Here is a 17,130-nt window from a genome sequence, read left to right as displayed (position 1 = left end):
CCCCGAGTGCCTTTGCCGCAGCAGGCTGTGAGGCTGCCTGCTGTGAAGGTCACCCTCCCTGCAGCTATGGATTACACAGACGTGCACAGTCAGGCAGAATACAATATTGCCCTTGAGGGGAGGTTTGAGGTTTGAGGATGACAGAGACGAGTCCACCGGCTGGCCACCACTCAATCACATCCAAGACGAATCAAACAGCTGCCACCTTCGAAAAACTTTCTGAAGGCATCATTTTCAAAACCCGCAGGCAGCAGTACAGCTAGCTAATGCAAAAGGCGTCAATTCAGAACCAAAATGAGTCATCATCATCATCATCATGTGACCTTAATAAGAAGAAAGACAACTATTAAATATGGACAGAACCAGTAATATCCTCCCCCAGCCATATGCTAACATGGCTTATTTTAGCTTATCCTTTGTCTCGTGCTTCTGGTGCAAAAGTCTTAACTAGAGAGTGTTTTCATGCTGCAGATAAAATAAAAGAATCAATGTGACCCTAAGTGAAACATCTTGAATGTGTTAGTCTTCTCTGGCAATGAAATAAAGGGATATAGCAAATTAAGCCATTATCTCTATCCCAAGGGGGGTATGTGTTGCAATTACTATAATAGTCACACACGGCAATTCACAGAGCGTGGCTGTAATTGTAGCTTTAGTAAAGATGGACAAATTATTAGCCTGGACTTTGCATACAAAAGTGCTTCCATCCTTGGATCCACAACGCCAGCGGCACAAAAAGTGTGGAAGATGCGAGGAGTTAAGACCAGAGAAGAGCATCACTGGTCAACAGACGGTAGAGGAAATCAATGCGGTGGGGTTCTTCAGACAAGTCGAGGGCAAGGAAAAGGCTGCCGAACGCAGACGCAATGGTGCAATCAAGGTCAGGGTGTAGGACAACAGCCATTTGACCGGTGCTCCCTCTGGAGACGTGCCACGCTTTGAAAGGTAAAAGTATTTGCACACACAAGCACAAAGGCAAACGTGGCAGATCGCGTGGCCGGTTGCTGGCTGGGCTCCCCCTACTGTGACCTTAATTTGTTCTGTCTTGAGTTTAAGTGCCCACTGGGCAGCTGATGCACCTTCAGGGTACAAACTGACAGGGTGTGTGAGCGTAACGTACATGTGGGACAAAGCTTATGTGGGGGGCAGAGATGGGGGCGACAAAAAAGGGGAGAAACAACAATAACAGGCACAAAGAAGCAGCGCCTGCGTGTTTGCTCCTGCCGTGTTTCCACCGAGTGGTGCAGCTCTGTGAAGCATGCCAGAGTACATTTTTGATAATTCAGGCCTTTATTTACACCACAGGGTGCCGAATGTATGGCTGCACTGCATGCATGCAAGGCAAGTTAAGCTAATGTCCGTTAGCATTAGCTTTATTTTGTCAAGTGATGACTCTCTGTCAAGCAACAGTTAATACCCTCGTCGAACTTACCCCAAGCATTAAAACTTCAGCGAGGGAAGAAATAATTCTGTCATTTCTGTAATAATCACAACTTTGGAAATGGAAATTAATCACAAATCATAATACAGTTGGTAACATTTGAGAGTTGTATGTGATTAAATGGTTCTCAGAAGAGCGTTCACAGGTTTAAATAAAGGCGACAGCATGGGGACACAAAAGAACTGAAAGCTCTGGATGCTGCGCCACCAATAATAAGAAAAGAACACAAGCTGTCTTCTTGCCGGCTAATCCTCTAATGAAGATTTGTGGCGGTGGTTAGCTGGTGATTATTGGCCCGACATTGAGGCAAAAACCATCTTCGTTGCTACAGTAAATACAATCTCTCACATTTGCGCGAGCTTACATTGGCACAAATGAGAAAATTTAGGCTGAGCCCGAAAACACAGCAGCATCACAACCAACGTCTGGTCCATCAACGTCTCCATTGTGATGCAGCAAAGCGCCTGATGCTAATTTAGCCACCGTCCCCAAAAATAACCCTCAAAATTCAGTTAATCATGTGACAACATGAATTATTTTGTTGCTGTTAGTCGCACTTGTTTTTCAGGCCATGAGGGCTAATCCCCAGTATGCTAATGTTATGAAAATGCTGGTTTCCATTCATTAACTCATTTTAAACGCTAATAACAACTGCTGACTCTGAGTTCCAGTGCAGGCAGAGAGCAGCGTCCAGCGTGTACGCGGGAGTTCAACCGCCCGCGCGGCTCATAATGGAGAGTTGTACTGCGTTAAAGGAAGTGTAAATCCTGCACTGCTGATATTTGCTCTTCTTCATAAATGTGTGCCAAGTGCACATCTGAGGAGACTAAAACACAGGATGCCGACACACCAGCAACCAGACACTGCGTTACCCGCGTGTCCCTTATAGCCTTCCGACCCACACCTCCAGCCTCCGTTTGATCCTTCCATTCTCCTCCCCCTCTTCCCTGAGGCAGGGCATGGAGCCGTGATGCAGGTCCTGACAGAGCCCCGACTCTCTCGCTGCCTCCCCCTCTGAAGGGTAGGGCACTTTTGATCTGAGGAGGACTTGTGTGGAGACAGGTGTACATACCAAGAGGCAGAACTAAGCCCCGCGCCACGTGGATGATATAACTACCTGCCTTCTTCCCTTTGTGCCGAAGTGTAGCAACAGATATTAGCAGGAGAGAGAAAACAGGCCTGAGATCAGCCAGTCGGCAGATTTTCATCCCGTCAGTCTTTACGTGCACCATTAAAACAAATTGGAGCAGCCTAACTGAGCGAAGGTGTTAAAGGTGGGGATTCGAGTTATTCTGAGCTCTTCCTGTAACATTGGGGATTAAGAGCTGGCTTGAGGTTTCGCAGAGGTAAATTCTTGTATTATCCCTCCAGAGTGGGGAGATGTCCTTGACTGAACACGGAAGAAACCTCCACAGATGTATACTTCAGCAGGAGGGCCCGGCCAGGCCACAGGTTGCTTTAAGGTGCCTACAGACAATATTGATTGTAACAGATGCTCCATAAATAATGGATTGATTTGAATTTAAAATAGGATTTAGGAAAAAAGAAAACAAATGGCCATACTTGATGATAGATGTATAAAAAACAAACCTACATCTATATGAAATTCTATTATGAGAATGGAATAGGAGGATTACTTTTTATAGCTTTATGATTTATACTACCGTATATATAATCCCCCATACCAGTAGGGGCCTATAATGTGTATAACATTAGTGCCAGAATATCTAAAAGTCTCCAGTGATGCAGTGCCTTCAGCACCGGTAAACCGGTAACAACCATTAGAAGATTAATGTCAGCCGTAATTTTACTGCTAGTGTATATTCAAACAACTCATTTTCCAAGGAATTCGTTAAGGGATTGTGAAATGATGAGCGATAAACTGGAAAAAGACTCTCAGAGCAAGACGTGATAGGAGTGATCAAATAAACTGACTCTCTGATGTGAAACAAGATGTCAAATGTCTAAAAGAGCCCAGCAGGAAGCAGCCGGTTCATCTGCAGCCCAGCAGCGTCGCAGGAGGGCTGGAGCGCAACAAAACGGCCAATATTGGATTTTAATTGTGGCCACGGGTCGAGAATGAGGGAAGGGGAGACACTGAAGCTGGAGGCTGGATATGTGCGGGAAGAAATGTCTGTTTTAATGATGCTCATCCACGTCGATGAAGCCATGGGAATAAAACAAGTGATGCAACAATAACCTTTAACAAGTAGTGATTATCGTCCCGCCACTAAACAGCCATCGGTGACCCACCACAGATGAAGATCCACAACATGTGGACAGAGTGACACTTTGTCTCTGTCATCCAGTCCCAAACTACTCCCAAATTCACATTTATGCTCATTCCAGTCAGAGCTGAAATGTTTGGTTTCTTCATGGAACGCTCCTCCCCTTTGACTCCCTCTCCTCCTCTTCCTCCTCTGTAGCCACGCCCCCTCGTGAGTTGACCTTGGTGCAGCTGAAGGAGAATTGATTTTGGTCTCGGTGTGAAACTCCATCTCAACAGCGCTCCCAGGAATTTCCTCTTCCCCCCAGAGAGGTGGACGGCACTCCGGTAATTGTCTCTCATAAGGACACTTTCCTCTCCATTTTGATCCATCTGCATTTCCTCTCTCCTCTCTCCCTCTTTCACCTCAGCTCTTCTGAGCACACAGAAACAGAGTGCGCATGATTAATGCAACATCCAGGGCCACCAAGCATTAGCTTTGCTCTGCCTTACGTCTGCCTGCTGCTTAGGAATCATTTTAACCAAGCGTCCAATCGGAAAATCAACAGAAAGTTTCATTTAACGTCTGGATGTGACGATCGAACCAGCACCTCTTGATAATCTGAGTGTAAAATCCAAGCGTTAGCGTTTAGCCACAAATACAGATGTGCCTTCCTATTACTGTATATTCAGGGCAAATGTTATCTAAGTAACTGGTAATCCAGACAGTGCAGCTACATTCCAGTGCATTTAACATCCGAATCATCCATCCTTCTGCCCATCATCCAGCCATCCAACAGGGTCCAAACTTGAATCTGAACAGGAACTTTCTTGCTGTGAGCTTCATTAAACCAGTCATCACTTAATGGAAATAGATTTTGCGGGATCCATCTGCAACAGCTGTTGGCATCGCAAACAAATGAGGAAATAAGCAGTCAGAAAGAGAGCGGCGCGACCCCGCATGGGCTCGGCCGTGACAAGAATCATCTTTGCTTCTTTCCACTTGATGATCAGTGTGACTGCTGAAGCGTACGCATCACTTTTGAGGCCTGGACTCCCGGGGGGGGGGGGCGCTCGTCGCCCCGGGACTCCTCACAAATGCTGCACAGCTGCATTTTTGTGGTTCAGAGAGCAGCAACGTCAGACCACCAGTGCATGGTGACACGCCGTCTCTGGTGTCTGACAAGGTAGCTGAGAGAAGAGTATCTTTTTTATAGTGTATCTTAGTTTTTTTACATTAAGTTTCCATTTCATGAAGAATCTGCACCGGTTCCGGCAAAGCGGTGGAATTCATCCACACGCTAACACGCACACAATGGCTTAGCATTCCCAGCAGTCCCATAACAGGCCTATTCATTAGAGTCTCTTACAGACGGTATTGACAGCCTGCTGCCACACTCTCGCGGCAGCATAAACAAATGGAGTACCTGGGAATGGAGAGGGAAGGATGAGAAGAGTCTGTTATGGAAGCTCTCACAGCAAACCAGAAGAGCGGAAGACGGCGTGACGCAGAACAGGGTGTCTTCGTCCCAGCCGCGTCTCTCTGCATCTGTGGCCCAGTTCAAGTCGAGTCTTCCCAGCGAGTGTCAACCCACATTTAAAGAGCTATTGAAAGATGAACTCAGGTGTAGCGGGGTGGGGTGTCACACACACCTCCCCTCCCACCTGAGGACACAACCCAGCAAAATAGAACAGGTATTATGTAAAAACAGGCGAGGCCGGACCGCCGATGCGCTCAGACGCGTCTTCCGAAGTGTCCGATTGAGCTGACCTCCGGAACCAGGTGATTGTGTGCAGGCTGTTGACAGAAGGAAGGAGGTGGGGGGGTGGGGGGGTGAGCGATAGCTGCACAAGCAGGTCAACATGGCGGCGGATTTTGTGAAGACAGATGTGGGTGTGTGAAGGCAAAGAGGCGGCCAGACTGCGTGGCCCTGCGCTCTCAGGGTCCTCTCTGATTCCATCCGCCCACACAGACCAGACCACAAATACCACAAAAGATGGTGACGGAAGCTAGCGAAGAAAAAAGGAGGTTGCACTGAGCGGAATGTCCACAGAATCATTGTCATGCGTCTTCAGGCGGCAGCGTGGGTGACAGGACGGTGACTCGGTAGCAGTTTTCTTATCGAATAACAGCTCTGGTAGCCGGAGTTCCCTCCAGGCGGAGGAGGACAGCTAGACAATATGGTGGAAGATCTTGGTGACATCATGGTAAATCGAGCTGGAGATGTCAACTGGGTCCAGGTTTGTTTGCAGCTTAATGTGCAGACACACCTGGTGTCCGCAGCGGCAGCGGGCCCCCGCCAAACCCCCCTGAAGTTAGCACAGAGCTCAGAGAGCTTAGCCACGGCTCTGCGATGAACAATGAACGCCACAACCGCGTGAACGCATCCAATATCGACTTCAAGACTGCCATCGGCATCAGAGCAGCCTGCGCCAGGGCGAGGGATTAGCTATGAAGATCTATCGCAGATTTGCGATCACAATGCTGGCAAGGTTATTCAAGGTCATGTCAGCTGGTGACACCTCGGCATGAACACAGTGTAAAGATGTCAGAATAAACATGAAAAATGAGCCATTTTACCATTTGCCTGAGATGTGTGATGGCAAACCTTGCACATTTATATCAGCGACTCGGGAAATGTCCTGATCGGAGGTCCAGACCAGCCAGCATCAGAAAAGTAAAGGTCATTACAATGACATTACCCTTTTCAGAGGAGAGGAGCCATAAATGTCAGACCGCTCAACGGCCACATCATCACGTAAATGGAGCAGAACGTCAGGCTTCGGGAAGAAGCTCAATTTTCAGCCCGAAGGAGCGGAAGCTGGTTATCTGAGCGACGGTTTAGTTGGGGGAAGTCTACATTAGCTTTGTGGGGGCAGGTGTGGCGAGGGGGAATAAATTCCAAGCTATTAGCAGGGGTGATAATGAAGGGACACACGAGTATTTACCAGCGACTCTCTCCACTGTGATAATAAACTGTGTGTGGTGATTGGACAACAAATACCGCCGGCGCCGATGGAACACACATGCAAAACAAACTATTGCTCCCGAGATGGCTGCAGTGGCAGGTTAATGCAACTGTTGACACATCCTGGCAAAATATCATTTGCGGCTGCAGCTCACCGATCAAGATAGCGCTTGTCAACGCTCCGCTGAAGCTCGAGTCGGGTAATTTTTCACTTTTGTCCAGCGGCAACAACTGGAAATGTAACCAGAGCAACCAAACAGTGCAAAACAGGTTTCCTCGTAAAACAAACAAAAGAAATAATTTAGCACGCAAAACTCTCGGGCCCGAAACCTGCGAGTGAGGGGTGTTATTGAACCTGAACGCGCTAAAGCTCAAACTACTCAACTCCCTATAATCATTAAGAGATGTCTGCTCTGAAAACATGCCTGCCGGGGAGGCAGAGGAGCGAGGCTGCCCCCGAATCAGCCCAGGCATGCGTTAAAACAAAGTGGCTTTACCGCTGAAGAACACAGCAACACACACTTACACACACACAGACACTTAACAAAGGCAAGCGATGACCTCACGCTCATAGACTTGACCCAATGCAAAACAGGAGGGTTCTAGAGCCCTTTTTCACATTTCTGGATGAGCCCGCAGCCACAGCGGCGGCACGTCCTTGCTGGACTTGGAATGGGAACTTCCTGTTGTGTGTGTGTGGACGTTCAGAGACCTCACGGCGTCCCCCTGCTCAGACATGGCCAACGTGAGAGCTGAATATTTAAAGAGAGAGCTCCAGCTGACAGCGCGGGACATCGCGCAGCACTGCAAAGGTTTCCACCTGGTGTCTGTCCGGACACAAATGCCGCGCACGTTCGGAGTGTAATAAATCAGCAATAAACCTTCGAGGAGTCTAACGCCGTCATCATTATTGACTTTGCTTCACAACAGTTTGCACGTGAATGAAATGTAGCCGTTGACAGGACAACAGGACGGTTGATCCAGTGGTCATGTGACCAAACAACCCATCATCATCCAGTCCTGCCTCAAATACTTCGACCTTCCCTGTCATCACTCACACTTCCCACATTAATGGCAGACAATTATGATAATAACAAGCCCCAACTGTGATTTAAAGCGCCATCGACCCGCTCGACATTGACAGATGCCCGAGCGGATCGGAGACCAAGCAAGAACACGCCGGTAATGAAGAGCCGCCGGTGGCCAAGTTTAAGTAGGGATTAGTGATCCCACAACATGATTAACCTCTCTGAAATCCCCCCGCGATAGACAACTCACCCAAAATCATTGCTTCGTGCTGCCCCCGGCGTCCCCGGCTTCACAGTCACCGCCTCGTTGTCCCGTCTCGGTCTCGCCGTGGGACGAAGGCTCCAGAAATGTCTCGTCAGAGTCCCTCGTCACTGTCCACAGAACTCAGAGAGGCAGAGCTGGATGTGGCTGCTGCTGCTGCCGTCGCACATGCCTTCCCTCGCTCCTGCCCTCTCCAGGTAAAGAAACTGTGTTTGTGTGAGTGTGTGTGTGTGTGTGAGAGAGAGAGAGAAAGAGAGAGAGTAGGAGTGCGTATGTGTGCGAGCAAGTGAGCGAGTGAGTGGAGGAGGGGGGTCCAGCTTCCCTGCAGTTGTGGCCAGGTAAGCCTGATGACGGTATGTCGGGGGGGTTGACGCACAGAGGTGAGTGGGAATGTGAGTCTGAGATGGGAGAGAGAGACTAGGGAGAGGGAGTCGTAGAGGGGGGAGCCTAAAGTGTCACAGCCAATCACAGGAGGAGTGAGCAGAGCCCAAATCTTCTCCTCCACAGCAGCCAAAAAGAATTTCACTGGTCTCCAACACGCAGTTTCTCCTCAGCGCTGACATTTGCTCTCCTGCAGTTCTGGAGAAAAGGTCCTGGGCGGGGGACATGTCTGCTTCAGGGGCTCTCTGATGGCTTCTCTTCCCCCCTCTCTCTCTCTGGCTTCTTCTCCCTTCCTTTGCTTCTTCTTGGGTTTTGGGGTTGTGTGTAACCCAAAGGCACCTTATATGCTGCTGTTCTGATTGGTGGCTGCTTCAACCAATGGGAACAGCAGCGGGGGCCTGTCATCATGCGGAGTGGAAGTCATGAAGCGGAGACAGAGCTGGGCGTAAAATGCCGTCTCCCCCTATTCCCGATTCTCCCGTTTCCAGTGTTTTTGCTCCTGCCGAGAGCCTGATTGTCGGCTCTCTTCCTCGTGTCCTCTTTAATTCTCTTCCTCTCTTTGTGTCCTTTGACTCCATGTTTGTGGGGATTAACCTCTTTATCTGGCTCTGTCCTTCTTCCCTAAGGTCCCCTTTTAGATCTGTCCAGGCAAGGTTACGCATTTTATCAACCCCTGAGAGTTCGTCAACGGGGATTCAAACTGCAGAGGGGGTGGGGATTTTGGGGGTTGGGGGGGGCATGGAGGAGAGATGAAATAGAAAGTGACAGAGCGGATGAGGTTGAAGAAGGAGGGGCAGAGATTAAACTAAACACAAAGTGACAGAGGAATGAAGAGATGCGGAGTGACAAGAGGAGAGGCGGCTGAGAGGATGCGACACGGAGGCGGTCGGACGCGGCAGAGAGGCTGCGGGGAATGAAAGTGTGCACCGCAGCAATGCAGCCCCTGACTGAAGAGGTGGCTTCTAACGGTCCTGCACACCGAGGAGCCAATCAAACAGTGTCTGCCGTTCCTCTCCCTCGCTCTGAACGAGACAATCATACAGCCCTGGTGTAGTTGAGAAGCTCGGAAGATTCCTGAGAGCTTAACAAAGCTGTCAAAAAAGAGAAAATAATCCCCTCGGGCAGACACGCTTGCAAACACGCAGACACAAACATGTGAGCCGGGGGCTACAGCAAAAGAAATGAAACGCTGCCTGATGTTCACAGCGCTTCCTCTTGTCCTGCTCGCTTTCTCTTTTCCATCACTACCCCCCCGCCCTTCTCACGCTCTCAGGCTGAGGCTGTGAGTCACAGGGTGTTGGAGTGAATACTAAGGAGGATGGCTGACACCTCCAGTGCCTCTGAGCACAGCAGCTCCTCTGCACACCCTAAATCAGCGTGTGTAAACACTGGTAAACCGGCGCGGTTGCAACACCAACTCTTACAGATAATAGAGCCAGCAGAAAACCCTGTGCTGTTGCACTGGAACAGGTGACAGGTCCTTAAACGAGGTGTCTGGAAATCCAGGACTGACGCGAAGAAGAAAATGGTGGATTCGCAACTGTAAGACAAATTTGCGCCAAAGGACGGGAGGTGGAATCTGGGATGCAAAAGGAATTTATGCCTTTAGGGCATCTGGTATAATGCACAACCACGCTGCGTTTCTTCAGGAAATGGACTGAGCACAGAGAATATTAGCTTTTCTAAAATGAGATGCCAACAGCTGCAACAATATTTGTTGCAGGTAGTTTACAAAGTCCATCCGAGAGAGTTTTGCGGGCGTTTGCGTGGAAGCAAAACCGACCCCGATAGGGTTTCCTCATTAGTTGTGTTGGTATCAATAATTCAGACCGGGCCCTTGTTGGCGTTCAATGGTCCGAGTGCTAATGTGCTGTCAGGCCAACGGGAGCCCAGGGTCCTGCACCACTTTAATGGATGTAATGATGAGAGGATGAAATCGGAGCACGGAGATCGTGTGTCGCTCGCGGGAACGACGCAGGAGAGGGGCCAGGTGGGGAGACAGGTGAGGGGTCTGGAGGGAGGAGACAGATGGTCTCACTGGGCAGGTATGAGACCATGGGGGTGATGCAGGAAGAAAGGGGGAGGGAGGAGGAGGGGTAAGTGGACTATTAGGTTGCCATTGTTTGCTTGTGGCAAATATTGACGACGCACTGACCTCTTTAACCTTTGGATGGGCGCTCGCTGCAGCAGGACTCATATATTCTACTCACAAATACAGAGCATCAAAACATCAACATCAAGAACAGAGTCATCTAAGAGGAAGCTTTCATTTCTGTTGGAGACAAGTTTAGAAATATAGTTTTTGCATTGGCATAACTGGTATATATCCAAAATGCTTTACTTTTACAGCACCCATTCTACCCTGGCTACTTTGAATTAACATAAAATAAGATAAAATTTAAACAGAAATGCAGAATATGGCTGAATGCTGAGTAAACATGAAAATAGTGCTTCAATCGATGATGTGCTGCACGATGAAGATCAAGTTTTTTGCAGAACGTTCGAAGCCGAATCTTAAAATGGGACAAGTAGTTATTTGCTGCCGCCCTCTGCTGGTAACTAACTGTCAATGCAGTAGTTTTTTTTTCCCAGGCTGGGGATTTTAAATCCCCCTGTTCCACCCTCAGCGACCCTTTGCCAGTCTGGAAAAGTTCCACAATGAGAAACGATCGCCTGTAACCAGAGAGGCTCAGAAGCACACGGATCTGGTGAATTAGGAGAAGCACACGAAGTCTGAAGCAACGAGTGCTGCCAGGGAAGGAGCGCTCCAATCACACGGCGCAATCATCTGTCTGCCTGGTCCCCGCAGGCTACACACTCAGTAAATCTACACTTCCTGAAATACACCACACCTCAACACTATTTTTTACAAGAGCCCAATCGCGTCTGTCAGCACGTAACTCCAACTGATCTCCCAGTCATATTTCATCAGTCCTGGCCCCCCCAGGCACCGTGCGGCTCTGCAGGAATATTATTTTTGCACTTTTTTCTCACAGAGCGTTTTCCTGCAGGTAATGAAACGGATTGCGGAGGCAAGGATTCCGCGGGCAGGTCGTATATCGCACTTCAAGTGTCTGCAGGCACGGCGGTGGTGAATTTAGAGGCTGTCCATGAAGGTCAAAGGTGATGGGGTCAGGCGAGCACCGATCATAACAGGTTTACTCTAGACACTTCCTGTCGTAACGTCGGACATCTAAATGAGTAAAACATCGCAGTTTATCAAATGAAAGCTCTGTTCTAATTTTAAATCTCAGCAGTCCTATCGAGTGGCCGGGTTGAGCACACGCAGCATATGGAGGTAAAACCCATCTCGGGCCGAGGAAAAGGACGTCTGCATTCCCCTTGAAGCGGCCCGAGCCTGCACGCCCGACACTTTAGCAGATCGGTTTGCAACAGTGACGGATACTCATCTCACTAAATTTAGAATATCGATCTGGGGCAGAATCCTGTATGAAGGAAATGTAGACATCTGGGGCCCAGGCTGTGTTTCCTCTTTACTCCTCCGACTGACTGTGGCTTTGACAGTTAACAGACATTTTGTTTGACTTTGCACATCATTTTGAATGTGTTGTGAAAAGTACAAAGCCAAGTATTTTTGATTTGGATTTCAAGCACTGTTGGGGTTTTTTCTTCATTTTTGTAACCCAAACAGAAGTACAGAGATATTCAAGAAAGTTCCACATCTTTGCTGGTCCTCATAAGTTCAAAGGAGTATCTGCAGGTTAAAATTTGACTTTAGGGTTAGAGATTCAGATTATGGCTGAGGTCCTCACAATGACAGAAGTACAAGGGCGGATGTGTGTGTGTGTGTGTGTGTGTGTGTGTGTGTGTGTGTGTGTGTGTGTGTGTGTGTGTGTGTGTGTACACAGGTGGGTGTCAGTGTATCCAGGCCTGATGGAGAATGTTGATATTGACTGTTACACTCTCACATGGCCGTCACATTCTTACGAAGAAGGCCCCTTTCTTTCTGAAGCACCTCTGTTCCACTACTCTTTACACCACGCCACCGGAGTGCCGGCACATTTGGGGTTCTGTGTCATGGAGTCAGAAACTGTAATTAGTTACTCCTGGGTTCATAGACTATCCTCAAAATATTACAGTTATGACCAAATGTCTATATATGCAATATGAGTACATTTATACTCACTCACACACACATGCACACACACACACACAAACTGTGAGATCAGATTGTGGCATTCACTCTGGGTGTGAGGGCAGCAGAAGACAGGTGGAGCTGTCAGGATGTTTGTCACCTCCATCAGGGAAGTTCAGTTCCCTGTGTATCTGAGTCTGGAGGCTCTGATGTATAGAAGTTAAATCACACACAGACACACACACCATTGGACAGACGCAGAGTAGCAGTAAATAATAATGGTGTGATTTTACCTGTGCTCCACATTGATGCTCCCGTGAAGCTGGTATCAAGAGAATCTCCAGACCTCTGCGGCTTCCACGGGAAAACCAGCGCTTTCTGCTAAATCCTCAGCAGCTCAAAGTTCTTCAGGCCAGATCCTGAACCCGGTTTGGGAGGTAGGGACTCGGAGGGCTTCATACATACAGACAGCATGGCCTTCAGCCCACAACGCCAATGTAAAGGACATGTGGAGAGAGCGAGACCACAACACAGTAGCTGTGTCACCTCCCCTCTGCATCACACCTCCTCCCTCCCTCACACTTTCACCCTGCACTGCTATTGCAGGAGATTTCACCCTTTAATCACAAAGGAGTGTGATAAGAGGGAGAAGCAGACTGAGGAGAGAGCAAAGAGTCAGAGCTGGTGGCAGAGTTGTGTATTTGAATAAATTGCAAAGCGTAAAAATCTTTTCCAGGGATGTTCAGCGAAGAGTTGGAAATGTCGGGCAGAGAACTATAGAGTGTGAATGTGATCAGTGGAAGCTTTTACTGATGCAGCTCCTGCAGACTCGCCATCTCTTCCGACACAAACGGTGGGAATGAGCAACTTCACACCAGCGCTGCGGATATGTTGAGAGAACGTGTGAGAATGTGAATGTAAGGAAAAGTCAAAACAGTGACACTCATGTGTAAACTGAGAGGTGGGTGTTATTCTGCAGCAGCAGCACGGGCAGCAGAGCTACTGGACCAGGAGATATCAGACCTCCCGGGCCGCCGCTCGCTCTTCCAGAGCTTACGAGGAGTCGCCAACTCTAACACACGTTATATGAATCCAACAGTCTCAGCCTTCAGCTGGGAGTCAGGGTTGGACGGGGGAGGGAGAGCAGTTTACAGGTGTAAGCACATTTTAGCAGCCCGCAGTCTGAGGAGTAGAATTACAGGAACGCTGCGCACGCCAAAACTGCCCCCGCCTTTGACAATAATAAACAGGCCAGTAAAGCTTACACCACACACTATTAATTTGGACTGCTGCATTTCTGGCTAATGTGTCTGTTTATATTATTATTGCTGTTATTAGTAGTAGTAGTAGTAGTAGTAGTAGTAGTAGTAGTAGTAGTGCTATAGCGTTTCTATGGAATTCTACAGTATATTACAGAATGTGTATTCGTGAACTTCATATGTTCTAATAAATAAAAGTACATTTTTAAACATGCTTCTTTTTTCAGGTATCTGGAACAAATCTGAATAAAATCTGAGCCCTTTGTGGCGTTTATTGCAGTGGAGGATTTTCACACAGCAATGTCCCTGTTTCGCCACCAGGTGGTGCTAATTGTCCATAAGTAGCATAAGAGCAACTTTAAACCAGTACATAAAATATGCATTGTAGTGTTTATCCGTACAGATGCTTATAGTACGACTATAGTATTGATAGGCCTGTTTTATACATGATGTTAACATATAGTTAAAAGATTATACGGCTATTTGAAAGTCGTAGCTGAAGCCTACTCGGGCCTTTTTTGCACAAGCTGTTAGTCGCCATAATGAGACATGACGCTGTTCCAAGAACAGCAAAGATGGAGTTCATGATATAAAATGAAAACGCTTTAGTTTTAATGCCGAATGTGCACCTCTAGACGTCCCTGACGTCACGGTTTCACCTCCAGCCTGAACCTGAGCTCGATTTAATGAGTCCAAACTGAAGCCACCTGCGGAAGTTTGGAGGCGTTTTCTGCAGCTCTGCGTCCTGCAAGAGGTCAACAGTGGATTAAGCTGAGTTATGGCCAGCATAGATGTACTCATGTCAAGGTTTTATTCATATGACACGATGTACAGCCAGGAACTGCGTGAGCAAAGCTTTGTGGACTGGCCGTTTCGAGAAGAATGTAGTTGCACTCCTGAAAAGGTAAAACAGTTAAACGTATTCTGAAAATTTACAAGTTAAACAAGGTTTTCCCCCACTCAACTTTTAGGTTCTTTTCTCTCTATAATCGCCCTTTTTTCCGTGTAATTTATTATGTCGTGACTGACTTGACACGAACACGCCGGATATTTGCGCTCTTTTGGTCGGACACAAAACGACGGAGACATTTTACAGCTGTACATCACCGTTTCCTGGGAAACACTGGCGTTTGTCTCTGACCCTTCACTGAACCTGACCTCCCCCGCATCCATTCCCGTGCTCAACATTTGCGCCACGGCCGCGTCATCACATCCAATCGGGCTAAAGCTGGTGTATGACACTGCAAACCTAAAACTCCGACAGCAACCAGGTTCCTTGAATGCTTCATGAAATCATGACATATTAGGGATCAATGATGACGTGATTATTGGTCCGTGTGTAATATCAAGAAGAGACACTGTGATCAACTTTAAGTCAGTCTACAGCTTAGGAAGGTTAAAAATAATGCTGGTGATGCTCCAGCCTTGTTGGTACAGTATCATTATTTTTTTTTAACCACACAGCCTTTAACCTAAATCCGTAACAAATTGTGATGCAGCAAAGCAGGTGTCGGTGTCTCATTGCATCCCAACCAGAGGCTCATTACCCTCTGGAGGTGATGGATGGGCTGCTAACATTTCAACTGACAAAGAACACCCTATTCCATGTTGTCCAGTGCTTAAACCAGACAAACAAGCCAAAGATCACCCTCTACTTCCAGGAACACGCTCCTCCAGTAGCCGGGCCTCTGTCATCTCTGTTATCATCTGATGAAACTTCGATGTATCCTTTTTGTTGTGGTTGACATGATGTTGTGGTCCTGTAGATGGCCAAGGCTGGTTTTGTCCACTGCCCCAGTGAGAATGAGCCCGACGTGGCCTGCTGTTTCTTCTGCCTGATCGAGCTGGAGGGCTGGGAGCCGGACGACAATCCCTGGTAAGGAAAAGGCCTCACTTTGCTCAGGACTTTATCTCTTCAGTGATATTATTTGAGGGTTGCATTTGCAGAAGGTTCTGTTGGCTACGTTGCATAAACTTGAAAATAGTATTGCAGCTTTTTATTGCTTTCTCCCAGGTTGGAACATGCGAAGCGCTTCCCCAACTGTGGCTTCCTCACCATGAAGAAAGACTTCACTGAGCTGACTGTGGGTGAATTTTATCGGCTTGAACAGGAGAGGCTGAAGATCTTTCATGTAAGTGACATCTGTGCTGATTGTGCAACAAAATTGAGCTGTTGCTTTGTTCATAAATGCACTTTCATTTTCCTCACAGAGAAAGGTCTGCCACATGAAGATGGCGCATTTCCGTGATGCCATAGATCGCACTCTTGAAAACATGAAATCTCTGTTGGATTCAATGAAGGGAATATCAAAATGAGACAATTTTTCTTAGTTTATGAGGGGTCCGATATCAATAAACTCTTAAAATGTTGCAGTGTCGATTTGTCCCACAAGGTGGTGTGTTTTCACCAAAAGTGTGTCGCGATTCTCTGCGGCACAGACTCGCTTCTTGGCACCTAAAACCCAAAACCGTCACAAAAGCGATCCGGAATGAAAGACCACATTGAGCAGGATTACTCTCTGGGCTATATTCCCTCTTTTCAACAAAATACTTACCATTTTCTTGAGCGTGCCACCATCTCTACCAGCCCCTTTTCAAATCTTGACCCTGGACAGATGGCCCGAAGCCCCTCCCATTCAATACCAACTGTTGCCCCACTAACATCTGTTACATATACGGACGGCGAGCACCGAGGGCCCACCAAGACACTTGCTTAACCTTGTGAGGAGGACTGAGATTTAGGAAACTTTGACAGATCCTGTAGCCGACCGTGCAGAAGGTGCCCTTGCAAACACTCAGAGATCTCTTGTTTTACTGCAATGCTTCACTGCTTTGGCCGTTGAGGAAAGAAAGGTTTATTGGTTTGAAGTCTTTTGTGCCTTTTCACATAAGAGAAACTCTCATGTTTGGCTTAGTTTACGTGGCCCGTCTCCATGTCAGATGGGAGGGTTCGCTGGAGTGCTGGATTAAATGATATCCCTTCTCCAGCCTTCCTCTGTTTTGGATTAATGTCTAATGTAACGCTCTGGCCACTGAACCCAGATCAGCCCCTTAATGCAGCTTTATCCCTTGTCCGCAGAGCACATTGCAGACATATTTTCAGCACAAAAATAAAGCACACATAGATGATGTAACATTTCCAACGAGACTCTCTGTTCTCAGGTTTTAATGTCGGCAATGCTGCAGAAATTGTCCCATCAAAATTAATTCTTGTCTTTAAAATGAAATGTGTTGATGTGCTTCATAAAATGTCTTAAGTGGTATATTTACATAAGCACACAGATTACAGGAGGCCTGTTTACAATAATTGCTAATGTAACTGTAATAAGAGGTTTATGTTCACATCTTGCATCAATCCACTTATGTCTGCTCCAGAAAATGAGCAAAGAATGGCACGACACGACCTCTCTCCATAAGCGGCGCAGATGTGATCCATTGGCTCATTTGTGGGAATGTTGTAAAACGGTTAATTTCATTGGATCATAATT

The 17,130-nt window shown here is 47.5% G+C and overlaps 2 protein-coding genes across 3 annotated transcripts in view; one reads left to right on the top strand and one right to left on the bottom strand.

The window, feature by feature from the left end:
- Positions 1-12,881, bottom strand: part of znf385a (zinc finger protein 385A) — a 47,128-nt gene extending 34,247 nt beyond the window's left edge. Inside the window, exon 1 of one of the 2 annotated variants that reach the window (XM_029833820.1) lies at positions 12,677-12,881. In XM_029833820.1, the coding sequence (XP_029689680.1) occupies positions 12,677-12,689 (13 nt within the window). In that variant the 5' untranslated portion in view covers positions 12,690-12,881. Of the gene's footprint in view, positions 1-7,894; positions 8,758-12,676 lie in introns of those variants that run through there. The other variant, XM_029833821.1, reaches the window with a different exon arrangement.
- A 1,441-nt stretch (positions 12,882-14,322) lies between these two features.
- birc5b (baculoviral IAP repeat containing 5b) lies at positions 14,323-16,012 on the top strand. Its single transcript, XM_003963175.3, has 4 exons — positions 14,323-14,546; positions 15,409-15,518; positions 15,657-15,774; positions 15,854-16,012. The coding sequence occupies exons 1-4, from the start codon at positions 14,421-14,423 to the stop codon at positions 15,956-15,958; spliced, it is 459 nt and encodes a 152-aa protein (XP_003963224.1). The 5' UTR covers positions 14,323-14,420; the 3' UTR covers positions 15,959-16,012.
- Positions 16,013-17,130: the final 1,118 nt, after the last annotated feature.

Source organism: Takifugu rubripes, chromosome 3, assembly GCF_901000725.2.
Source record: "Takifugu rubripes chromosome 3, fTakRub1.2, whole genome shotgun sequence".
NCBI classification, from domain to species: Eukaryota; Metazoa; Chordata; class Actinopteri; order Tetraodontiformes; family Tetraodontidae; genus Takifugu; species Takifugu rubripes.
The sequence above is the reverse complement of the archived record's forward strand: the minus strand, read 5'-3'. Positions and strand labels throughout refer to the sequence as shown.